At 38.4% G+C, this 27,601-nt stretch overlaps 1 protein-coding gene and 1 non-coding gene across 2 annotated transcripts in view; both read right to left on the bottom strand.

Annotated features, from left to right (window-relative positions):
* Window positions 1-132: 132 nt before the first annotated feature.
* LOC119727739 (exosome complex exonuclease RRP44-like) overlaps window positions 133-27,601 on the bottom strand; it is a 50,492-nt gene continuing 23,023 nt past the window's right edge. Inside the window, exons 20-22 of the mRNA XM_038199776.1 lie at window positions 11,104-11,262; window positions 3,428-3,550; window positions 133-1,955 (exon numbers count right to left, since the gene is read on the bottom strand). Coding sequence (XP_038055704.1) covers window positions 1,857-1,955; window positions 3,428-3,550; window positions 11,104-11,262 — 381 coding nt within the window. The 3' untranslated portion in view covers window positions 133-1,856. The remainder of the gene's footprint in view (window positions 1,956-3,427; window positions 3,551-11,103; window positions 11,263-27,601) is intronic.
* On the bottom strand, window positions 8,841-9,033 carry LOC119729395. Its single transcript, XR_005271241.1, has one exon. It is a non-coding gene; the product is annotated as a U2 spliceosomal RNA (small nuclear RNA).

The raw sequence follows: 27,601 nt of genomic DNA, 5'->3' as shown, positions 1-27,601 counted from the left end.
AAGGAAGTTGCCTGTTTATGGTGTTCGTTACTAGAGGCTCAATTGTGACAAAGGCTTCTTGTTTAAATGTGTTCAACAGTAACCGATTTCCACAATTGCGTCAACTATATCGAATTGAAGTTGGTTAATGTAGTTTTCCTGTTTTATATTGTATTTCTGAGAACAGTTTATTAGGTGATTATCGTTTGTTGTGCCCAGCAAATTGTGTTGCATTTTTCCGTGGCTTTTAGTTCTGTCTGAAATGTGTCAATATGTTGGGCTCAAGAAATGAACAGTTACTAATTTACAAAGAGTTGTCTAAATTGTTCTAAAAAATTATTACCAAATAGTAGGTTGTGCATCACGTTTAGTGTGAGTGAACAGTTTTGTACGTTAGTATGTTTTGGATATAGCAATGTTATGATGGAAACATTCCGCACACTGCAAGGACGATGTGGCCACGAGTTCATTCACCCCTAACATCCCACCACTTCAAGGGGAATGTGAGCCTCTTTGTGGGAGCACCATGCACCGGGCGTTTGGACATGATGTGACTTCTACCTCTACACACCGGGACAGACTCCACAGTACATGTATATCAAGAGCTGTAACCAGTACTAGGTTGTATCACGGAGTGCATGCACACAAAGACTGGTTCATTGCCAACAACAATTTGAAGCTGGGGAACACACACTTGCTTCAAACCAAGGACGATACGGCTTAATGCCTAACAAACAAACAGAGGAACTACTTTGCAGTTTTCCCTCTCGTGTGATTATCAGTAGAACAACGACTGGCATCATAACTTCCCTTCCAGGGATGATTGAATACGAAAATGCAAAACGTTTTCATGTGCAGTTAATGTATTCAATGTTTACAGAAAGCTATGCAAATTGTACATTGTACTGGCCTTGAAAAAGTTTTCCGCCTGCTTTTTTGTAAAAATCACAGAATTCTTTATGGGATGAAATAGAAACTTTTATTTGCCAACAACAGACTGAAAATATCGAAGCGTACAAGCTGGATTGTGTGCAAGCAGTTTTTCTAATGAGGAAAAGTGCTGAACAAGTTAATGTTTCTAATTCATCCCACTATATAAAAATTGTGAAATGCCAAGCCTGCTTATTTGGTTCAGTTACTAATAAAAAAATTTGGAAAAGAACCCTGTATTTCTCTCCCTTTTCTTAATTGCTAAAGGGACTCAAAGGTTAAAAGGGAAAAATACTGAATAGGCAATGTCAAATTCAAGTCTTGGTTTAATTTTATTCATTCCCCACAATTGAGAAATTTGCATTTATCACAAGATAAAAATTAACAACGCTTGATGTCTGGATAAGCTCCATACTTTTAAAAGCAAAAGACAGTAGTTGATTTGCTATGTGCATATAAAAAATATGTTAATAAAAAATTACCTCAATTTTTAGCAGGAAAAAGAGAAAAAAATTATTTAAAACTGGAAGATCGAAGACAAGCGCAACCTCCTATCCATCAAATCTGGAATATCGGTATGAGATTGGTTTTGAATAACCAAGATCATTTTTGACAGTCATCTGCCCTAAACTGTCATCTTCTTTGAGAATTATCCTCGCCAAACAGACCAAGAAATTGAACAATATTAATCAGGACAACAGTGTGGCAAAACTCAAGTTGGTAATTCTCGGTCACTGGATATTCGTGTTCAGCATCAGTGGTCATCAATTCGGTCTTCAACTTTGGCTTGTAAAAAACACACGGAACAGACGTTTCTGCTTTGCAGCTGTACGTAGCTGATACTGATAAACTCGCTTATTCTTGACCTATTGGTAAATGAATTTCAGCCGTGTTACCACAATCTTGTTCTGTAAGCCAGACACAATCTCTAGTTTTTGGGTTCCCATCTATGGACCGCCCCTCCTTTGTTTCTTCGTTGGTGGGGGTTGGGACTCCACCTCTCTGGTGGGCTCCGCGGGTTGAGGGTCGACACTAAAACCTGAAACCTAAAATTTGAACAAAAGGGGAGAAACATCAAAGTGAAATGGTCAAAATTGATGGGGAAATACGGAATCCATACAAAACTGAATCGACGTTTGAAATGCATTCGTGCATCCGAAAGTCAAAACAAACTTTTGTTTGCAATTATTTTCTTAAAGAACATCATTATTGTTCCCTGGATGCGATATTTTCCCAGATTCAGCGATTTTACTGCATTATTATTATTATTTTTTTTTCAAAATAGTTATCAAAAAAGAAAAACAAGGAAAATACTGGGCAGGTTTTTATGAAAACAAACTATTATATTAAGTAGAGTGAATGATAAACCTCTCAATGCCTTCACATCGTACAATTTTATGGAAATTTGTAAAAAACAATTTAAAATTTGTGGAAAGGCTGCAGATGCACCAAAATAATCATAGCATGTGCCAAGGGTATGTTGCGCATCTTCTCCTCAGTTCTTCACTATATTTAGTTGTCCAATTAAAACCAACCGGCGGTATTTATGTCTGGAAATTCCTGTTTGACTAATCGCGCGTCTGCCGTCGGAGTCATCTGTTGGAATGGTTAACTCCCAACTGATCCTGGTCCGCAACATTTCAGGCATTTTTTATGTGGCATCTTAAAGGTATGTCTGGACATTTATTTTTAAGTCTAGTGCGGTAGAGATAAATAAGGAGGACTTTAACCTGACACCGGAAAAATCTTCAAACGATTTTTGGCACGTAAACATGATAAGATCGTCCAGAATTTCATCAATCATTGACAGCATTTTTTTTATGGTTTGTTTTACAAAGTTAAAGATGTGTTCCCTGTTCTAAACTCGAAATATAGATTTGTGTTATCAATTGCTTTTTTCCTAGAATTTGAATGAGACAATTAAAAGAAAAAAATCCAACAACGTTTACTAGTTATTGAAAAATTTTTCTTCATAAGATTGACTTTGCGTCAGGGTGATGTAAATCAATATTAGATCTTGCCCTGCACCGACGCATAAACACTGTATACTCAGTGCGAATTGTTCTTCACAAAATTTGAATTATTGGCCGCGCAGGGCGGATTCATTTGTGAGAAGAGGGTTGCAGATGCCAAAACTTGTCATAAAGTATTGTTTTTGTTCATTTAAAACAAAACATTTAAATTGAAAATTTATTAGAAGAAAAAAAAAAAAGATTTTTTTTTTTGAAAAACAAAAAAACAACACAACTCTCCCGATTAAAAGATTAAAGCACATGGCATAATCTTGAATGAAGTTATGGAAAAGACATGTAATTGCATTTTCAAAACAAAATTTCTGATTAAATAATTCACTTCATTTTACCTTAGTGCCCAACGTTGTTTATTATGCGATCCTTTTTTTGTTTAATCACCATTCCTGAATACATTTCACCTTTTGAGGGTAACAAAAATCCATGTCTCAGGTGACATGGACCATTTTTTTTATTCCTCCATGAATCGACACACACACTAGACTCACCTTTGGCTCCACAAGTTTCATTCGCAGCTTTTGGTGCTGGATGTTGGAGGTCTCTGCACTGATCTGAACTCTGACCTTGTCAAAACCTCGCAGGGTGACATTCCCTGCTGACTGAGTGCATTCCTAAAAAAAAATGACAAAAATATAAGTGTTGTGGAGAAACTTCCAAATTCAAGTTCGGTGCAGAGTTGTTTGAACTTTCTCATTCTGGAAACAAAAATCTTGAACTTGAAGGGAAAACAAATGAGCTGTATTTTACAGGCGTGAGAAAAATCAGACTTTTTAAACCTGAGAATAAGACATTATAATATCAGTAAAGAAAGAAATGCAGTTTTAACCAGATCGGAAGGTTTTGCAGTAATCGGAACGAATGACGGATAAACAAGCAACGAGTGAGGCTGGAAATATCTGTCTGCGACCCGCTCGCAGTGAGCGAGGCCGGAAATATCAGGGTGTTCTACCCGCAGATGACGGCCTGAACCCACCTGGCATCGAGGTTCGTGAAAGCAATCCTGCGCCTGGATCCCGTCAATGTCAAAATAATCCTGGCGCAAACTGGTTAAGACCTTTCATCCAATATTCAGACTTTTAAAATTCACAATCTCAATCCGCATCTTAGAGCAGATCGAAAAGATAGAGCTGGCATATGGGAAGTGAGATGCAGAAATCTAAAGGAACTCTTTTAAACTTACAAAGTTATCTTCATCTATTAAAAAAAAAAAAAACCAAAACACGAAAGCTGTTAAAGTTTGCAGGGCTTAAGAATTAATTGTTTTATATTCCATGACCTCATTGCTTAATGTTGCCCTGGGTCGATGGAGAAGAAAAACCTTTCTATGTGCCAAGAGCAAGAAAAAACATGCACGCACAATTCAAGGAAATAAATAATAGTCAAAGTAAAAATGGACAACAATTTAATTGCTTTTTTCCCGCTGTTGGGAGGGGAATATTCAGGAAGTGTTTGCATTGTTTGTCGTCGACAGACCTCCATGAAGATATTAATAAGGCCAAAAAAAAAAGTCTCCGGTTTCTGGCATGCGCGCGCGTCGCCATAGCCATGCGTGACGGCAAAATGAAAAAGTTTTTTTTTCAATGCAAGATGATGTCTCAAAACCGCCAAACTCACTGGTTTGACTGGAATACTACTGCTGAACAATTTTAACGTGTTTTTAGATTGGGTTATGGTCGAGAATAAGCTTTATGTGGCCTCTCTGGACTCCCATATTATTTGCACTAAGTTTAGTCAGGCACCATTTGCAGTCATCAGCACACATTTGAAGCAAAAAAATCAGGTAAAAAAAAAAAAAAAAGCCGCGTCACCGCATCACTTTTTGGGCAAGCCCAACCAGAAACCGGAGACTTTTTTTTTTGGCCTAATGGATCCGTAAGGAAATTACCTGAAATTCAGACAGTTTCAACAATCATGCCTGCATATTTGATCACTATAATGATACACAGTTCTTCAGTCAACATAATTTCGTTATGATGGTTTAAATAATTAACAAAACAGGACACAATTCACAAACGCTTGTCAAAAACTGCAAAAAACACATTGAACAGACAATGTCATGTATAAAGAATAAGCACCCATTGCCAAAGGCTTAGGGAAATAATGTAAACAAAACAAGCAGGAGACAGATGGTATGGGGGAAAAAAAAGCACATTTCTACAATAAAAGGCAGACACTAAGGAAAATCATGTAACGCCTCGCTTGGATGCACAATATTATTGCTTGACTTATTTCCGAGACACCACGGACTGAATGATGTGTCGGGGAACACCATCTGCCATTAAATGTCATATGACAGCCTCTGCATTCAGCCAAACTGAGAAAATATCTGGGACACGGCTTTCTTGCCAGCTAGGGAAAAAACCTGGTTCCCCTGTAATTAATCAGAATTGTAGGTTTGGCCTCATTAACCGTTCCCTGTTAAAGTCACATGATTGCACTCAATAACTGCACTGCCAAAGTGGACTTTGGGGAAATAAAATGAATATAACTAATACAGTTTAAACTGCTATCTTGCTTTCGTTAAGGTAACCCAGCTAAATTTGAGCAAGGATGATGCATTGTAAAATATAACCATTTATTGCATTACGTTTCAGACCCAAACCCTACTGAATCCACTAATATTCAATAATGTGATATTTTTGCTGGGTATATTGATCTGTGTAGAATCCAACAGAATTGTGTTCTAGCCGTTGGATTCTGATGGATTCAGCTGTCTTCACTTCTATCTTTGTAAGATTCTGTTAGATTCAGCCTGTACCGGTACCAGGAAAATACTGGGGTAGGTTTCAAGGACAAAACTGCGAGGGAAACTCAAGGGGAACAGAGGGGGAAAAGGAAGGAAAATCCCCCATTTTACAAACAAACAATTTGTTCCCTGCAAATAGATTTTGCCAGGGGGCAAATTATCGGACTGTTAAAACTCTATAAACTAAAAAGATTAAGGATTGTTTGTCAATTTTTTTAATAATAAGAATCAGAAATACACAAGGAAGCAAAATGCCAGCGATGATGTGGCATTCTACGGTCAGCGATTTCCACTCAAGCATGGAGCAAGCTTTACAAAAAAGGTATTTAAAGGTAAATTCTCTGGACCCTGGCGGTAAAATGGGGATTTTTTTCTCGCGAGAATACCAGCAGTGACAATAAAAGAGTCAATCATCCAATTATTAAATATGTACATTATTGAATAGTTCTGTATACCTAAGGTTGCTTTGTGCATCTAAAAAAAAATCCACTACCATTTTTGGAAGTTGTCCTCGATGAATTTCTCATTTTTTTTTTTTTTCCTGTTGAAGTCAAAAAAAGTGACTAGATTTTTTGCTTTTTTTGGGGGGGGGGGGGAGTGTGGCCTAGTGGTTAGGGTTGTGACTCATGATCAGAGGGTCAGGGATTCAAATCCAGCTGCTGGCCATATGGTGTGTCCTTGGGCAAGCCACTTCACCCCAACTTGCCTCTCTCCACCCAGGAGTATAAATGGGTACCGGCATTAGCTGGGGAGTAACCTGTGATGGACTAGCATCCCGTCCAGGGGTTATGGAAATATTCTCGGTCGTTTCATGCTATTGAAACGGAAGATAAACACCGGCCTGATGGGCCACATTGGCTCATGACAGTCTTTACTTTATTTTTACTTTTTGTCCTCACTGAATTTATAGTTCTTTTTTTTAGAGCAGATACATTTTGGGCCCTTTGGAATAAACTTCTGAAACGGTGACATTTGAATGACTCGCCTGCCATTCCAAGAAGGCAACGGATAGTGCATTTTCATTACGTACTCAAGTTCATATTACAACTGCACTATCACGCTGGCCGAGGGCAATGGAAACAATTCCTCTGGTTTCCTCCCGAGTTTAAAGATGGAATATCCGCCCTGCTGAAAAATAAATTACAAGTAATGGATTTCTCCCTGGTAACCACTTAAAAAGGAAACAAGCATTTTAGATCAAAAAGCCCTCACTACACATATTCTGCAGTCTAAAATTTGGTTTCCACATTGTGAATAACGCATGCAGACTATGGGAATAAGGATGGATACAATTCAAAATTTAAAATTTATTTCATCTGTATTTTTTTTATCATGGGATGATTTTTTGGGTTTGATGGCTCATGAGAAAACTCACAACTTAGATAAATACTAAAAAGAAAATAGTTTTCATGGGGGAGATCTCTATTTCCAAAGAGTGAAACTATAGAGAACAGACGATTTGGAATGAAAATCACTCAAATTTTGATTGAAAATTCTCTGGAAAAAAATCTGTGGAAAATCGACTGAAAACTCAATCTAATGGAATGAATAAATTTTACTCTTAAACATCTGGTCCCTAGGTTTCAACTGTGGGAGTGAGCGTTCACTCGAATGGAGGGAATTTTCACTCATTCGGTAAAAAGGAGTCCGCTGTTTGTGCTCAGAAACAAAATTTTGAATGCTCCTATTAAAGTACACCTTAATTGCAGGCAGCATAAATAGACTCTCTGAAATATTACTGTTTATTTACACTGTTTATTTTTGATCAAGATAAATAAATTGCCACAAGTTAATTTAACTGAAATCTGTCAAAGATAAAATCTAGATAATGTGGGACAATTTAAACAAACGCTGGTGAGTCATCACAACTACACATGCAAGAATTTTATGTTAAACACTGATAGAAAATAAACACCAGACTGATTAGGGATGTGCCTCGGCACTGGGTACCCGAACCGGTTCCAGATTATGGGATCGAGTTCCCTAAGTCATAACCAACCTTACAAATAACTCAGTAACTTCTCAGACAATTTAAAAGAAAGGTTTTGAATGCCATTTGAGGGGAATTTTCAAAAAGAAAACCAGGCTACATGGAAAACCAAAACAGATTTCATATTTATGTGCATATTAACGAAGTTGCACTTTACACTGTCAGACGCCACCAATATTCACACTGTTTGTTAAGTTTTGTTAAGGACTAGAGTTTCTGACAATTGAGGAAATTTACCAGGTTGCTGGTTTTTTTGGGGGGATCATCTTCAGTTGCAATATTTTAATAGGGTGCCCGGTTCCCCGTACAACCGGTAAATGTACACCACTAAAACTGACAAATTACTATACAAACAAAAGTGCATCTGGCTTTCATAAAACTACCCAAATAATGAAGCAAGTAAGAGAAAACCTTCCTTTTATACAAAAATAAATTGGCCATTATATCACTGGATAATAAGAACCAAGTCTCTCAAATGTGGTCCAGACAAGTCCAGCAAAGCAAGCAGCAGGAAGTCATCTAATCAAGAGAACAAAATAAAGACAATGAATTGAGTGCCACGGTCAGCTCACAGTCTCATCTATTCTTATCAGGACAATTTGTCAAACTAGACACCTCGTTAAATGGCGCAGGCCTGATGTGTTGTCAATTAGGGGTCCTCTCATGCATTTAATGGTACCCTGGAGAGTACTGACTGTGGCATATCAATATAAGGACAAAAATGGGAACTCATTATGCTGGACATTTCTTCTTTTTCTTTTAGCTGGAGGAAGGAAGTTACTTTACTTTGGAACTAGAGTTATTGGAGGAGCAAACTGAAGGACTTTTTCATTAAATTTTCCATCACTCTATACCTCGATACTGCCAACATTAAAACACCCTCCTCCCCTGATTAATCTAACTGAAGGTTTTGGGGATTTTCTATTTTTTTGTTTAGGAGGGAAGAGAAGCCTGCCACCGTTTCTTGACATAGGGATTCAAGCTCTTTTTGAAAGTGAAAAGAACTCTGAAAAAGTGGGGAATTTTAGAGGCTTCACAAAAGTTCGTAGCAAGAAAATGGGGAGATCAGGTCAAGATACATGAAATTACAGGAGGATCAGATAATAGTGATGGAATTTAAGAGTTTCAGTTTAAAATCTATTTTTTGATTGAATTATTTCCCCGAAGGGAGTGGGCCGAATCCCGGATGTAGTGCTATACCGGGCCAACCCGTGGCCGGGACGAGGCAAGCCCCTATTCCACGGCCCAAATCCAAAAATCAGTTTAATATACTGGCTGCTCGATGAGCAGCGTTTCAGATATTAAGCTGAAAAGAACAGATACTACACATGATCTTAGCCAAAAGGCCGAGAAGCGATACCAAACAGGAATTTCGGACGCCTAGACTATGCCCGGACCGTTCACAGCAATCACAGTGCGGCAAATTCAACTGCCGTTTTGTGTCTCTTTCTAATAAGCCAGCCCGTGCAAAAATAGTACAACAGTTACCCAACCAAATTCCAACTCGAAGCAGTTTCCACTTTTAAAAATAAGCATTTCTCTTTCCATTTATAAGCATTTTTAGAGGGACTTGGCAAAAATGAATATGCAGTTGTAAAAAGTGAATATGCAGTGGCTGGAGGTCAGGACGTCTGCGCAAAACGCAATCTGCATTGATAACGTGAACAAAGGTCATAGTACCAGATTCACGCACAGTGTGTGCACACAGCTGGCCCTGCACACACAGAGGTTTCTGTGTGTGTTCCTTCCTCCATGGTGTCACTAACGAAGCCTTTCAGGAAATGCAAATCCAAAATCCATACACAAGCACAAGCACGGACAATCTGTGTACAATGTACATGTACATGTACAAGCATGGTGCAAGTGACTTCACAATGTGTACAGACACATTACACCCCATGACTTTATTTACTAATGAATCCTCTCTGCACAGCCAAAACATGATCTGTAAAAGTTCATTCATGTGACTCCACAACTTCTCTTTACACTGTAATTTGTCGGATCCCTCAGGCTGCATAAGTAGACATGAACAGTTGACAGCTGACTTCATGTACAGCTGTACATGTACTATGTACATGTACATCATATATGAAGTGGTGTAAAATAAACACTTCTACATGTACATGTATGTTAACGCAGACTTGTATACAAACATCATCTAGCCATTCCACAAACATAAGTACATGTGCATGCTGGCTACATGCAAACTACTGTCTTTCTTTCTACCTATCAAAATTTTCCCCACAGTTTTCCAAAAGAGACCTGTCTGAGAAAAACAAAATATCTCGTGCATGTACATGTGCATGTACAGTGCATGTACATGTACAATGTACATGTCTGAAGTCTGTCAATGATTATCCACAATCAACACTTAACACATCTCATTACAAGCAATGAAGCACTAGGTCTGCTTTTCAATCCATACCGCCTCTCAGTTTTAGAAGGAAATCAACTACTTCAACTCAAAATGTAACTTTTGTTATAAAAACTTCAGGCTGTTAGCTGGACTATGTGTTGAGGTTAAATGAGGTAATCCTGGCCATTTTTAGCTCAGTATTTGACAGAACTCCCAAGAGAGTCCTTGGGAAGAGTGGCTTTATTTGTGGCACACTTGACTCAATCTGCCAGCAGTAATGACCCCACTGAAGGTGTACCATTTCACTTCCTTGATTGTGTGGTCAGTTTCCAAGTTGGAAACCTCAAAACATGAATGGAACTGTGGAGACATTGTTTGGAAAACTTTCCAGTGAAGTTTGGACACTATGAAGTACAATTTCATTAAAATCCTAATACTGAATGAATAACATCAGTCCCTTGTATGGTACCTGTCAGGATTTCAGTACAAATTGCAGCATGCTACATAATCATTGAAGACTATAGTGAGTTGGGCCCAATCCCAGTCAGGATTATTTTACTCAATGACTCGGGGAGACAGTCGGTCAGTAAGTCAGTCATTGACTCAAACAGTAGGGTGGCCCATAAATGAAGACCCCAAAACAAGAGTACACAGATGGGTCCTTCTACAAAAAAGTTGGGTCCACTTTTTTTTCTATCCCTGTTACATCTGACATCTATGATTTTATAATTCTGATGCTCTCCTTAATAACCCTCCTGCTATTTAAGAGGTCACAAACAGTCAAAATTTCCTTCCTCACCCCCTTGGCATACTGTTAACAAACCAATGGGGGTCTTGACCAATACTGGCCCCAGTAATGTTTTCATAGGAGGGTTTTAATGCAGTCTTCCTCCAAGAGTGATTACAAATATCAAAGTACATGTACCTTCAAAACAAATAAAACACTGGTTTAAAGTCATACTTAATGATACTTGAATTGCAAATAACAAAGTATCAAAGTAACAGGGGCAGGAAAAATGTCACACTTTGGATCCTAGATTTACAGAACAACCCATATTTTGAATTGTCCTACCTCTTCGTTGTACTTGAAGAGTCCATCTTTGTCCTTGTCCGGTCCTCTCAGGAAAAGAGTTCCCTCAAATCCGTACTTGGGGATGAAGACCTGCACGGCATTCTTACGGACGAAGATGATGAAGCCTTCCTCATCCAGTATCTTGTCTTTGAGGAAGATCTGAAGCAGATGGGAAGAATTGAAATTTGTTTTCACAAAGAGACCGAAACTGATACAGGACCCTGGAAAGGCAGGAAATTGGGATATTTGTCTTCGCCCTTGACCAATATAATTTAGTGAGCACTAAACTTTCAGAGCTGACTGAGAACTTGTGAAGTTGTGACCAAAAAAAATGCTTATTTGGATGGGAATCGAACCCACGACCTCCTGTGAAAGCTAGCCCTGGTTTTAAGAAAAGGTAATGACAGTAATAAAGGCAAGGATATTTTACTTTTTTAAGGGGAACGGTTGTGCTGAAAAGGGATTGCAGGGACCACTGGAAGAGCACTATGAAATGTTTCAATTAAATCACAAAATCTTTCGATCAGAATTATTTAGGACATGTTGGGAACTTTTTTCCAGTGGGGTATGTAAGTTTTTTAAAACATCTACAAAATTCACCATGAACAACTCAGCTTGCCCATGCACTCTTCTTTTACTATACTCCCGAGGACAATGCTTTGTGTTTCCCTTTGTCACTGTAATATAACACTCTTCCATAAACTAAGCACACAAACCTACTCAAGGACCGTTTTGATTAAAAGACCCAACTCCCGAGGACTGAAAGGATCTGTTGTTCTCCCTTTATGTGTCAGTCCTTGGGGCTATGTAGAACAGTACACATATTCCAACCATACACAGCAAAAAAAAGTATCACACCTTGGAAAATTAGAATTTTATTACTGGTACATTTACAATAAGCTGGTTAATTGGATTATTGTGATGGGATACCTGTTTATGCACATGGTCTTTCTATTTTTATTTCTGTGCCATATGTTAAATGAATCTCATTTGTTAAACTGTTTTTCATTTCCTCGACTCCAACAGGATTTCCTGAACTCCTAAAGAATACAAGCCATCAAAAGTAGGAAAGCACTGCAATTAAGGCTTGCTATGAACACCGAGAAAGTACAAAGTGTAGAGAAGTTCCCTTGCTCTTTGGCTCAAGTTACCTGCTTGCAATGTGAGAGTTGTCCTTGAAATAATAACCCAGGCCCTTGTCAACATTACACGGCTATGACTGGCCATCACACATGTGCGTGTCTATGGATAGTGGCTTTGACTGCTTCCATAGACACATGCATTACAGCAAGCCGTAGCCAAAGTGATTCGAACACAGCCAAACAACATCTGTCTGGAGACTATTTGTTGTATCAGTGGGAGGTTTGGAAGGCTTGGTAGGTCTTTGAGGTCAATCCCTGTCTAGCTTGGGCTGGGCTGGGGCAGGGTGATAAGAAATACTGCAAATAGGATTAGCATTTAACTGGGCCATCAGGGACTGCATTATTTGTGTTGTTAAGTCTTGAGTAGATGGGGGCATGGTGTGATATTCAGAAATGCATTTTAGTGTACAAATACGTGTCCAGACTTAATTGCTGAAGTTGTCAGTTGGAGGATCCCTATATACTGGGAATTCAGTTGCAACTTTTTTCAAAAGTTTTGCAGATTTTGGTGTTTCATTTAGTAACAAATTAAATTTGTTTTTAAATTTAATTATTTTTTTTCTGCATTAAAAATGTCTTCCATATTGCATCTGGGTACATGTATCTAAGACCCTACAATACATAGGATAAAATAATTTGACAATTTTGAAATTATGACCTTTGACAAATGCAAATTCAATAGTGCAACATACTTTAGGCCAAGCATTACATCAATACATGGTGTAACTGCATGCACATTTTCTCACTTTTTACTACCATTCTAATAAAAATGCAAAGCTTTCTTTATTTCCAAATGACCTTAAGAGAGTTTATAGCTACGCAGCTATAAAAATGCATGAGCCTTGGTCATCGCATATTTAGGCTAGATTTTGCAATCTGTCAAGTTCATTAATAATTCTTGTACACTGTGGTTGAATATTCTATACAAATTGGCTCTTTTCTATGCTGTGTTCAGTCACTGCATATTTCTGCTCCATATTTCCTTCTGATCAAACTTTTCATCAAAATGTACAACTTTTTCACCACACCAAATATGGAAGCAACAAAATCTAAAGTCTAAACAAGGAAACGTGGGTGAATATAAGTGTGTAGTGACTCACACTACCAAATATGGTTACTGTCAACGACAATGATGTCATAAAGAAAGGCAAATAGCCAACTTGAAAGCTACGGTAGTAATAAAAGGACCACTTGTAGTTGTACACAAAAGCGCTTTGAAATACCAGTAGATAAGGAAAAATGCCTGGTTGAAAAAGCAAAGGGCAAGCAAGGTCAAACCCCTAGCCCTGTGCAACTATGGTACTATGCAAAGGCCATGGAGCTTTTTACACTGCAAATATGTCTCACGGACATACCCCTGTGCACGGCTAATGCAATTGAAATGTCTAGACAAATGTTCAACCTTTATGGTGGGTAGCATTCAGGGAGAACTTTCTGGAAAGACAATGACAAGCACATTGGCATGTGGGTTTGTGTTCTGTACATAAAGAATTGCATGGATACAGAGAGTTGCTGAATTAAACGCTCACACATACATGAATAGTACCTGGACTTTTGTCAAATTGAGCAGGGAATAAATTCTGCAGTGAGCATTCGAAAAGTGACTGGAGCGAAGTTAATAAAGCGATTCAACCTTGCATGAGTGAGGATGTGGAACGGGGAAAAACAACAAATTTTGCAATCTTTTATACTGACCTGCTGAACACACAAACTAATAGGACTTGTGCAAACCATGGAACTGACCTACATGTATGTGGCCTTGGTTCTAGCTATTTCCTCCTTGAAATAAAATGCAAACAGCCGAAGGCTGTTGAGGTATCAGAGGGGGGATTTTCAAGTTCTTCCATGTTCAGAGGAAGAACTTTAAAGGGCCATGTAATGTAATTTTTAATCCTTGAAATGCACCTTTGGATCAGATTTAATCTTAATTTCAATTTCCATTTTGCCATTTTTTAAGGGCGTTTTGGTGCCTTTTTGGTTTATATGTTAATACTAATTTCCATATTCGTGAGCAAAAGTGTGATGTCATTTCAGGCAGAAACCTCAATGCCATATAGCTATTCTAGCGCCAAAATTTGCCAGAATTTTGGATATTTTGATTTCGCAATTTTTTTTTCTTTGGTGATAAATTCGTTGTTGTTTTGATACATGATAGCATGGAGGTAGCCTCCATGATGGCAGTAAGCCAATGAGCAAAGTTTTTTTCACAAATGTTTTCAATGAGCAAATTTTGGGTTCACAATTTGAACAGAAAACCCCAAACACGAAAAGTGTCTTCCTTAAATGACATCACAGCAACAGCGCCCTCATTGGTCAGGAAAAGCACGGCCAATTTCAAATGTTTTTAAAAAGTGCCCTTCTCCATAAAATTAACCCAAAAAAGGGGTGTCAAATAGATTTCATACATTTTAAGAGTAAAAAGTTGCACAAAATATGTAAAAGTTATTCAATGTGCAGAGAAAACCAAACTCCGATCTCGTGTTGGAATGATCTATTCCTGCCAATGAGAGGTAAATTATTCAACTTCAAATGAAATCTAATGGAGTGCTTTTGTCTAAAAAAAATGTGGAATATGCAATGCAGCATGTAATATAAAGATGGAAAAATGTACAAAAGATTATTGCCATGCAACATGAGTAAAAAAAACTACATGTAGTCTTATAGGATGCATTATTGTGATCTATTGTACATGTAACTTAATTAAGGCCATGCACTGTTTTGGTTAATTAAAGATATATGTGGTACAATGCAATGTAACTTTAGATGCATGGTACCCAACTTACACCCCTTGCTCAATTATGCACGTGCAATATAGCGATATCTGAGGTGTCTACTCTACTCCAGTGATCTGAAGTGTCAAGAATATCGGTGCAGTGAACTTTCAAAGAACCTGGTCTGGAACTCGCCAGGGGCTGTCTGTGATTGGTTAATGACTGTCTGGGAATAAAAATAAATCTATTTATAGATTGTGTATCTACACCCAACACAGCCTATAAAAGAGCACAAGGCATCCACACGATCAAATAGGAGATCCAATTCATTACCAGCATAAGTAGGAAACTATAAAAAAAAATGTTGGCAGACTGGTCTCTTGTTACAATGATTAAATAGCACAAAGGTATGTATATCTGGGACAAAGGCCAATCGGGGTCATTCCACAATGACATGTCTCATTTGAATATGAATTCAGGATTCCGGCAGTCTGGAGTCTGCGTAAGTGCTTAGTATTTGTACATGTATCATGACCTCGCCTTTTTCGTTGTTGTGTTTTTCGGTATGCTACTGGGTCCTCCATTCTATGCCTTATATGTTGTGTTGAGTTTGTTTGATGTATGTACTGGTAGGAGAGGTATCAATGTTTGATGTAGGAGCAAGTTTTCAAGAGCGTACTTAAAAACGTCTGAGCAAATCAACAAAAAAACAACAGGAACCACAAGCTAAAAGACGCTTTCAGGGCCAAAAGATTATGGACTCCAGTTATTTGTTTGCACTTTGTACTCATAAACCTCACACTTTAATAAAAAAAAACAGAAACCTCTGAACTCCCAACCCCATTTGTTCATTGTCGTTTTATATACCGAAGCCATTTCCAAACAAATTTTCCATCAGCCATTGCAAATTAGCCCTCTCTTGATCTGCAAAAAAGGTTTTAGTTTCATTTTTAGTTTCAATGTGAGTGCCTCCATGGATAGCATGTTGGTTATGAGCTCGCAAACCTTTGAACACCCCCTCACAATGGGTAGTAACTACATAGATGTAAGCAAATCTTGTGCTTTTAAAGTTGCCTTTCGTAGACCATAGGGCAAGGAAATACCATGAAAATACCTTCCTCTAAATGAAGTCAAGGGTGCAATAAGAGACCACTCCACAAAGTTAAGGAACACTTTTTATGTGCAACAGTCATTTAAAAAGTGGGAGAGTGAAGAGACTTTACAACATGACAAGGCTTATTTTGACATTTTTTTGACAGGTAACATTTCATGAACCTGAGGGGGCGGGGTGGAGGCGGATCTATTTTTGACTTCATCTAGACCGTGATTTATTAGCTCAGAGATCAATAGATTAGTAGGTCTGAGAACAGTGACCTGAATTCTCTCTGACTCTGACAATGTTGGAAATGTTTTGTACAAAATATAAAAATTAAAGGGTTTGTGTTCATCCATTTTTAGAGAAATGGGTATTTGCTACATCGGTTACACCTGTATGTTCCGACACCCCTATGTTCCGACTGCACATATTCCTATTCCTAACCCTAACCCTAACCGGGAGTAACACAATCTAGATTGTCGGAACATAGGGGTGTCGGGACATAGAGCAGTCACCGCTACAAATATGCTCCAGTGAAATTAAACCCAGCACATTCCAAATGCAAATTCAGTGCACTATTGGAGCAGAGCAGTAACATATATGAACATATGTGTATAGTTTCCTGGTTTTGAAAGTTCTTGTGGTCGTGTAATTCCATCTGTCCAGAAGGCATTGGAATTGGTCCTGGTTTATCCGATTCCACATCCGTCTTCCTGGCACTAAGCCAACAAACGGGAACCAGAAACAAGGAAATGGACAGAGCTGCAAACAAACAGATAAGCTATCAGGAAAGACTGGGCTTCCTTGAACGGGATACCAGTGATGTGATAGTCTATCCCAGTGACACCAGTCCCTCCTGATCAAAATCTTTTGCGGTTTAAATCAGCCAAATGAGGATTTGCGAAACCTCAGTTTGGATTCCAGCTGTGGCTTCAGACTCTAGATTTATGAGTTTACTGATTTGAGGGACTTTTTTTTTTTAAATATTGCTTTTTCTACTTCAAGAATATCAAATCATATAATAATATATTAGTAATTTGTTAAAGAGTATTCTAATGTTGTTTGAGCATGGAAGGCTTCCAAATGAATCTGGAGCCAGAGACAAAGTCAATGCTGGAGTCAAAGCCTAAGTTTCGTAAACGTCTCACATTCATAACCTGGTTGTTCTTATTTGCATACATAGTGTGAACATATGGACTATTATACGTGTTATACTTGGAAATTAATTGTGTTTTAGAGGCCAACTGCATAGCATTAAGATTTGTTTGTATGATCACCATATCTACATGTAAATTAATGGTGGGGAACTAATGAATACATCTCCAACGTTCCATGATGCTCATATACAGTGTAGCTGGTCAGGCAAAGACCCAGGGTTGGCTGATTTAAATCACGTTGATTTAAATCACTGATTTAAATCGCGATTTAAATCAAATGATTTTTTTTATAAAAATCACTGATTAAAATCACTTTTTTGTAAAAATCTTATTTTTGGCAAAATCAATTGATTGAGGGTCATTTCAATCATTTAAATCAACTGATTCCACTTAATTACAAAGTGTAAGATGTTGTTAACACATTCAAATACCCCTACTTCATCACCATCGACTCAATTTAGGTTTTGCATAATTGCACAAAATTGTTGTTTTGATTAAGTCAAGATCTGAGTTTAAAAGTTTTTCTTCAAGGTTTTTAATTTTAAAGAGAGCACATTCACGTTTGCCTGTATCATTCCTTGATCTGTTTACATTAATATTGTGAATCAACTGTGCTGGTGTAGGCTTACATGAACCATCAAAAGGTGTATTAAAAGTCCCAATTGATAGTCTTATTCCTAACATTTCTCCCTAACGTTTAAACCTTTTAAAGGTGCAAGGCCTGATTTCTGTTCTCCACCTTGGACCGATTCAACATGCCCATGGAGAACTGTCGTATTTTTTTTTGTATACCATGTACAGGTGCCATAAATCAAGTTTTTATTCATATCCACAAACAACGTATCTCAGCTGTATCAATCAAGCAATGCACCTTTAAAGTGTCTTCAGTATTAATGTACCATTGAACCAATGATGTAGACTACATGTAGAAGAAATTAAGTGATTTTTTTAGATCACTGATTCAATACAATTTTTTTCAAAAGCATTTATCAATTTATTGAGTTTTGTGGATGATGGGTATTATAGGAACCTGTAAACTCCTTTGTGATGGGTGTGAGGGTGCATGGGGAGATTTAGACACATGTTTAGACAAATATCAATATTTTGAAAGTTAAAAAAATTTAAAAAAATCTGATTTAAATTAAAAAAAAACAGATTTAAATCAAATAAATCCGATTTTTAAAATTTTTTCCCCCCCAGCTCAACAAATATGGATATATGCTTTCTGTTGAATTTGAAGTCTTATTTGTAAGGTATACATACAAAATTGCTTTTTGGTTGTTAATCTCTTATTCTGCCGACATTTTTGGGAGGCTAAATGCAACTTCTGTGCTTAAATGCTCAATGAAATTCAAGAACTGAGACCTAAATTTGCATTTTCTTACAAACATCCCGCTCAACAAATACCAATAAATTGCTTTCCGTTGACTTTCGTTTTCAATGTAAATGAACACCTATAAATCCGCTCAAGTTTTTGTCATTTTCCTTATAAATTGCATTTTGTAATCCATTCCGTGGGTGGGTGGGAAGGGGGGGGGGGGAGGTTGCGAAAAGTAATGGCATTTCAATGTGTGCTTCGTGCATTGTTGCTGAACTCATCATCAGATAGTTGAATGGCCGACATGAAACATTATCTCCTTGAAATGCGAACGGTATCTCAATATTTAAAGGGCAGTCGCAATAAATATTGATGCGACTCCTGCGGTGGGGATCTTTTCAACAGAAACAGTGAAACCAAATATTCCACAGCTGCATTTGGAAAATCTAGGAATCCAATGGCACTCAGACAAAATCAAAACGAGATTTCCATTTTGAAGTTGAGGACTTTGGGCTCCGTGCACAAGTACCCCCTCAACGGTAGGAAAGGGAGAGTTGGGGGAGACCACTGGGAGAGACATTCAAACTCATTCCCGATGACGCCTGACGCTCGCGCGAAGATGATATGGCTTTGTGCATATTCGGAATAAGCATGAGCCATGCGTACTTCGCGCCATACGTATGTGTCCTATCAACAGGGTTCACAAAAGCGGTCTAAAGCGCCCTCTCTTGTTTGCGCACGGAATCCATATGCCATGGAATTACTGTAAAATGGCATTTGCAATGCCGTCAGCTGATATGTAAACATGCAAATGTATAGAGGAGACATGTACACTAGTGCAAATTGCACATCCAAGTCAAGCTTTCTGTGATCTCAATTATCTTGAAAAGTTGGCTTCGCCTCAAGTCCAGGAAAAGGAATATTTTTCCTCCGGGAGTCAAATAGCTAGAGGGGTACAATGGGGGGTAAGGTGTCTGAACGGAAATACTCATATCCTGGATCTGAAGAGTCCTGTCACCATGAATTGGTTTGATGTAGGCAAACGAGACCACTTAGGGACCTTCTCATGTGAACAGTAGGGATGCAGGCAGACTTCGGTTCAATATTCTCTGACCCAGAAAAGATGCTCAACTTTCACGCAGTGTAAACGGAAATAGCTAAATGAGACAAACTGGCAGCACAGCTACTTTCAGTTATACAATCGTTGTATATCCAATGAATCAACATACGATGCATGTCATGATCAACTTTCGCTAAGTGAGAAGGAAATTGCTCTAAATTGAGATAAGCAAGCAGAAATATGACTTTCAGTTACACATGTACATATTATCATTTCACAATGCATGTCACATTCGAAACTGCAGGGCACTGTGGTCACCGAGGAAATTTATTTTATAAATTTGGGGTCCAACTTTTCCTGTCCAGCCCTGTTACTTCTATGATTTTAAAATTCCGGATGCACTCCTTAACAAGCTCTCTTTTGTTTGATCAGTCACGGACAGACAAAAATTCAATCCTGTTCCCCTGCCATGCCTTTTACACAGGCTAGTCACCAACAGTCAGATCATATTTCAACAGGCACTGTGAAAGTCAAATTCCATCAACAGACAAAAGCAGGTGACAGTAGGCACAGCTGGCTTATCAATCTCATGCAGTCAAAGCATATCAGGTTTCATTTCAATCATGGCTAGTCAATCCTTCTTTATGTAGGCAGGGAGCACTCCACTGTTAAGAACAGTCACTTGATTTATTTTGACTGCTTGGCTGGCCTTGTTGAAACTGCCAGCCAGAGAGGGAGGGTTAATTAATGCAGTCATCCTCCAAGAGTGATGTTGAATATCAAACTATCTACACAACAATATCCTTTAAAGCTACAGTCCATCATTTGTAATTTGTGCATTTTGTTCGTTTGAAGCAACAAAAAAGTTCAAAATCTAATGAAGGATACTGAGCAACTAACCTGATGAAGTTTCAGCTAAGCTTCAGCTGTACATTCCGAGAAAAACAGCATTCTAAGATCTCAATTTCAAATCAAAAGTTACTGAATCATGTTTTGAATTGTTTTGAATTGCAGCTATACGCGGCGTCGCGCACTGATCCGACGAATTATAACAACCGCGCGCGCGTGTGCGTCGTTCCAATACTTGTGCGCGCTGCGCTGAATAACAAAACGAACTACTAATTTAAATTTTCCTACGGTGCTTCTTAAGAATCACCGTTGGAAATGCCTTCTTTCGTTGATAACTTCAAAATGACAGCTTCCCAGAAAGAATAATTTCACAGGGAGTTTAGTTCCCTTACTATCTTTCAACCAAGTTTGTTTTTCAACAGTAATTACGCCAGTTACTTTTCGGATGGCTGCAAATGATGGACTATAACTTTTAAGTCATTCTTAATGATACTGGAATGACAAATTACAAAGTTCAGAGGCGATAGGGACAGGACAAATGTCACACCTTGGACCCTAAATTTATAGAATGACCAGTGTGATACATGCAGGTCTACCACAGAACAAATTAGGCCCACATTTTGAATTGAGACGGTCTGCGTTTTCAGGTGCATTATCTATTCCAAGATGTGACTCTGCGATGAGTCATATTGGATAGAATGACAAACCGCGAGCGACCTTAATAAATACCAAACGAGCTTGTTAAAAGTCTCGACGTATCGAATTACTTGATATTCTGGCTCATTAGTTTCGTTGGACATCTAATGTTCCTCATCTGAATTACACACATCGGCACATACCCGTACTCCAGAATGACTGAAAAAAAGTTGACTATCATAACTTAACAGTTGGCCTACATTTTAGGCCAAATAAAAAAAAAGTTAAGCGTCCCGCCTGTGCTTCCTTTTTGGAGGCCGCCTACTTTTTTTTTGTGAAGAAAACAAACCCCCAAAATGATAAATTTTAAACAGTGACATCAATTTGGCCTCTCGGTCTGTTGCATCTAGCCCATATAAAGCTGGTACATGTGTATGTCATTTTCTGAGTCCAAGGGGCGGCCATTTTAGAAAAAGCTGGCGGCCATCTTGAAAAATAGCCGGGCTGGTCGTTTTGGAAATGGGTAGGCTGGCCATTTAAAAAAAAAAAAGGGCCTCCTCCTTCCTTTTTTCCAAAAGGGCAGGATGCTTAACATGTTTTTGTTTTTTTTGCCTTACAGCTAGGTCAACTATCACATTGACCTGGTTTCTAAGAAATTTGCATGTTTAAAAAGGAAACAATCAAACCTGGATGTATGAAAGAAATCAGGGCATCATCATGCATATTTTACTTTCCCCTTCACTTTGTATTTTCCATGTAAACTTCCCTCCTGCAGCAAAAATTACCTGCTTTGCAGCTTCCATGCATAATTGACAGGTGTTCATTTGTTCACAGGGAAAAATTCCAAGTGTTACTGAAATTTAAAAAAACATACACGTACACAATGACGCGACGCTCCTTATTTTAAAATGGGTCAACCATTTCAATCAAATCAAATGATCTGCCAATTCCAGTTGGGTTGAAAAGGCCTTTTCCAAAAAAAAATATACCTCAAACTTGTGAAGAAAACATTGCAAAAGGGGCCTTGTTAATATGTTGACCGCAGAACATGAGGCCAGGCGTGCACGTGGCATTGACGCATGCCTTTGTGTAGATGGCAGTAACATACTGCGGTAGACATCGCCAGACATGAGTCATGATTAGGTCATGTGAGAAATATGCACAGACTGAGAGGAGCACATGGGGAGTTCTGCAGAACACAGAGAACATTTGTGTAAACAGTCCCAAGATGCTTGGCTGGCTGGGCTGGCTGGGCTGGCTGGGCTGGATGCTGTTCTCGCTTGTTCATTTAGTACACTCCATTACATCTTGATAATCAGTGGTATTGAAAACATCCAGGTGGGGTACAGAATTTGATCAAGGGCTAACACCTTAAAATATTTTATGAACACAAAAAACACTTCACAAACTTCAGTCATTGTGGACCTAGGCTAGCGATACATCCTCTACTTTATGAGATGGAATTCATAATAAAGTTTAAAACATTTCATGTTATCCTAGAAGGGTTTTTCTCATTTCTAATTCTTTCAAGAGCCGACCCAGCAAGCTTGATTGTTTGGTAAAACATTTGAACAAGTATACGTAAATTTGTATTTTCTCATACAGTGGCGGATCCAGCATTTACGAAAAAGTGGGGGGGGGGGGGGCAAAAAAATGGAGGCGAAACCTGAACACACAAGCATATTTGCTCTTATGAATGTGATTCGAAACAAAAGCGAAAAAAGGACACGACATCCCTCCTTTAAAAAAAATTAATAAATAAAAAATAGGAACGAAGGGGGGGGGGGGGGTTGCAAGCCACACCCTCTTCTGGATCCACATAACCATTTATGACTATGCAGTGCTTTAAATATCTGTGAAGGTCAAATCCCAACATTGAATCTCTGCATTTGTAGAGTATAAAATACCTTACATTAAAGGGAAAATACAGCATTTGCAAACATCGAAAAACAAAACTACCATTTTTTTTACGAAATACCTTACTAGGATGTTGGTACCGTAAATGACAGTCTAAAGCATCCTGTAAAATTATGGCACCATGTGTGAAGTCATTTTCAAGAAAAGTGGTATTTTATATAAATTTCCGACGGTGGTCGGCCGACCACCGTTGGAAAAACCTAACTATTTTTCAACTACTGCTCCAAATTTACCATTTTTTTTTTCAGTCCAAATTTTGTTTGCTATTGGTTACATGTTCATGAATGGGTGCAGGCCAGTTAGACTGGTTCCATTATCTTACAATTTTCCGGCATCCATAAATGATACATTTTATCTTTAGTGGAGTCAGGGAGCCAGACTACTTGAAATTTTTGTTTTTCTTCGTTTTTCCAGTATTTTTGAACACAAAACTTCAAACATGTCAGTGTAACAATATTTGGTCTGTTATACTAACCCCTCAAAATAGTTCATTTCTGAAAATTACAGCAAAAGCCAATGATGTACATTCCCTTTAACACTATGCTGCCAGTTCTGAATGCATACATACATGTCCTATCATAGAGAGATAACCCCATCATGGTCGCATCAACAACACTGACTAAAAAGTGTTTGTGCCAACTATGCCAAAAACAATGTCATTTTGTGCATTCAAATATTATCTGTTTTTCAGGTATGATATTTGACCCTAAAAAAAAAAATTGGAAAACGTGTCCTGCAGAATAATAGGAAACAAACGGAGAAATGTACAATCGGAAATCTATTAAAACAAGGACAACTTTCATTCATGCCTGGCTTTGAGAATTATGTACATGGACAAAATATGATTGGATTTATGATAATGGTGACATTTTTCAAACTTTCATGGCATGCTCAATGCATTTTCTAGCACTAATGCCCTGGATTCCGGCCGCCACTCCCTGTGCCACAACTATTGACATTTCCTTGTTGTTGGACATACAGGATCTACACTTTGCCTTCCTGTACAGAAAAAAACGATCACGCCATGAGGTTACAGCCTGCAAGGTATGCGGTACACAATTAGACAATACACCTGTTTTTTTTCTAGGCATGTGTTCTGCACTGAGGGAGCCTTTAAAAGGGGGATTGTCAAACATGGGCTTCCGTGCAGAGCTAGCTATCTTGTTTTTGTATGTGTGTGCAATGTGCATCATCCTTGAGCAACAAAGAAGTGGCCGAGAGAGGTTTATTTTGAGAAACTTTTAGGGTATTGAGGAGAGTTGGCACTTTGAAGCTTGTGAAGAGAATTCCCATGAATAATGCCGAGGATGAAGCAGGTGAAAGGGGACTTTCTAAACCAACTCCCTCCTCCCTCCTCCCACACACATTCCAAATATACCAATTTAAAGACCACTGTCTTGATTCTTCAAATCGCAGGAACTAGGAATTTTCAACCATCGCCCCAAATCAATCAACACGTTTCCCCCTCAAATGAATCTAAATAATAACCTTTCTTTACCAAGCAAACATTTTCATCTGTGCTTAGAAAATTTCTGTTCTGAACAACTCAATTCAATATTTCCGAATAATGGGGATTTTAACATGGTGTATATCGAATTCAGCATTTTCCATCAGCCATAACCCATAAAGAAGCGCCATAAAAAATGTGCCAAGCTGCCATAAATGTCTTTCATATCATTAGGCCTATAGGTTTTTGGCAAACAAAATCACATGAGAAAAAATTGCATGTTTGACCTTGTGCCAGTAAAAACAGACAAGTATGCCATATGGGAACACTGGCCCATGTGCAAAATTACATGCACATGTGCTGTATTCATTGTCCAATACATTAGAACAAAAACATAGCAGAGTGGCACCCCCCCCCCTCCCTATACTCTATACACACTGTAGTCTATTATTACCTAACATATCCCCCCAGATATCTCAAAAGAATTTCTGAGATTCCCGGAGCACAATGACTTCAGGACGTATCTACATATATTTCTGGATGTCTACGGGCTCTTTTCAAGCTCCAGAGTACATGTGAACCAATCCTGAATGAAGGACACTTGAAATCAATATGTCTACTTATATTTGTCCTCCGTGGTCATGCAAAATATCAGCCAGCACTAAGCGCCCAAGGACAGAACAGGCAAAATGGCATTGGATCCTTTTATTCACAGATGTATGAGACACGTACATAACTTATTCTCTACAATGATCATGGGAATGTACATGCCTATTGCTCTATGGCCACACAATACTGTACAACTATAAAATCTCAATAATGATAATGTACATTGTACATGTTTGCACATTATTCGCACATATGCATTTCAATGATAGTCATGGACAAACTTTCCAGAAACAATTCCTAGTTAGTTTTTTTTCATTGGAAGCTCGTTAGATTTATCCACATGAACATCATGGGGATGCTACCAGTATACTGTACAATCTAACTCAATACCATGTACATTTTTTTGGGTAAATGCACATGTGTACATATGTTATTCAGACCTTATTTCTCCATGTTCAGACATATGCACAATGCATGCATGTACCAATGGTGAAGTCACGGATAAACTTCCTGGAAACAATACAATCCTAGTTTTTCTTCTTTGAACGCTCATGAGATGCTCCGTAACGGGAGGGTTTCACCTCCTCTGGATGTAACCCCCATTTGTACTTATTTAATATTATCGATTTAATTTATCAACTTCTCACTGTATTTCTGTTGTACAAATGGAAATAAACAAGCAAACAAACAAACAAACAAGATGCGAGAATATTTAGAAGGGAAATACCCCTTTTTCAGGGCCCCAAGGTGCTATGCAGATTACAAACATGTACACCTGTACTGCACTACAAGGAAAAGCTATAACAAAATATATGTACGTGTAAATAATACGATTTGGTGTTTGTGCAAAACCTCACCAGGAAGTAAAATGCACACTGTCCACTGTACGTAAATACATCGTGCATGTAAACTGAATGCAAGTAGGGGGGTATTTAAAAAAAATGTGTTCATGAAAGCAACTTCAGCCTTTTGAATAGCATTCTCATAAAAATTCTAGTGACATGGGAGGGCCCAAATTCAATAACATATTTCCATGAATGGACAAAAATGCGAGGGACTAGGCCATACAATATGTCCAGGTGTGTGTGACATCACTGATCAATAAATTCTGCATTATTATTCTATCAGTAGATGTGCATGTACTTGTACAATGTCTACTTGAATTTGAAACAGAATTAGCTAGCTTGCCAAAATTATTGATCTGCATGAAGCGGTTTTTGGAGAGCAAGTGCGTGGGTGGGCGAGGGGTGGATCGGAGGGGGTGTGTATATGTGGAGGGGGTGTGTGGGGGAGGGGTGGAGGCGGGGTGGAGGCGGGGTGGCGGGGGTGTGTATGTGGAGGGGGTATATGGGAGGAGGGGTGTATTGGAGGAGGGAATGTATGGGAGGAGGGGGTGTATGTGTGGAGGGGTACGGTGGGGGGGGGGTTCAGTTGGGGATGGTCTAATTTTGGGTAAACCCCGATGTAAATTGCCAAACAAAACCTTATTACAGACTGAAGGATTTTCACCCAAATATTCTAATCAAGCATGACTAAAACTTCTCATCAATAACCTCCAGTTCTGTTGAGGAGCAAAAATTTACAGTGATACCAAAAGAGAAAGTAATTCACAGACTCTGTAATCTTCAGATTTTTTTTAAAGGAAAGGACGATTCTTGTTAATTTTTATGAAAAGGCTTGCAGTTTTGTTTCTCAACTGTGGCTTGTGAAAAGCTCAACAAACTATTTATCTTAATTACAACAAATATTAATCTTAGTTTGAGTTAAAGTGATGGCGTTTTTAAGAATTAAGATGAAATATAATTTTTGCAGTCACCTGGGAGTATTGAGTGTTTGAAAATATAATCTTAAATTTGGCCATTATTTTAGTAATTCTTTCAACATTCTATAGCCCTGACAGTCCTGAATCCTCCAATTTCAATACGATTTTGCACACCCCCTAGGGAGTTAGGGTTAACCCTAACCACCCTGACCCTTCAAAATCCAACTGCATGTTTTGTTTGATTCTGTTGGAGTGAGAACTGCCTACTAAACTGAATATGCTTTACATGGGGTCAGGCATACCACCGTAATCAGAGTCCAACAGTTTGGGTGTTGAGTTTATGGGTTGGATTTTGCAAGAGTGAGGAAGGTTCCTAGTATTTCACTCAAGGGATTAGGGTTAATAATTCACGTCAGAACAGAATGGTGGCAAAAGCCTACATCATCAAACTAACTGAAAGAGTACTTTGTTGATATCCTGTATTCTAAACGAAACAAGGATGAGCAGCTAAAATAACTACAAATGTATTTGTCTTCCTTGTTTTGTTTGCTTTTCCGGGAGTTTCGGTGTTATAAACACCCTAACAATTGATTCCACTGTTTGCCAGATAAAATAGATTATCATTACAACAAATTCACAGAAATGCAATTCAACTTGTTTGTTGATCCAAAGAAGGACACATTATTTTTTGTATAAGAAATCCCTGAGAAATAAATTGTACTGTAAACAGATGTACGTGGAAAAAGGTTGTTGAAGGCAGTGATATGTCCACACAGCGTGAGTTCCCAAGGCTG

Source organism: Patiria miniata, unplaced genomic scaffold, assembly GCF_015706575.1.
Source record: "Patiria miniata isolate m_02_andy unplaced genomic scaffold, ASM1570657v1 HiC_scaffold_20, whole genome shotgun sequence".
NCBI lineage: Eukaryota > Metazoa > Echinodermata > Asteroidea > Valvatida > Asterinidae > Patiria > Patiria miniata.
This window is presented reverse-complemented; position numbering and strand designations above follow the sequence as displayed.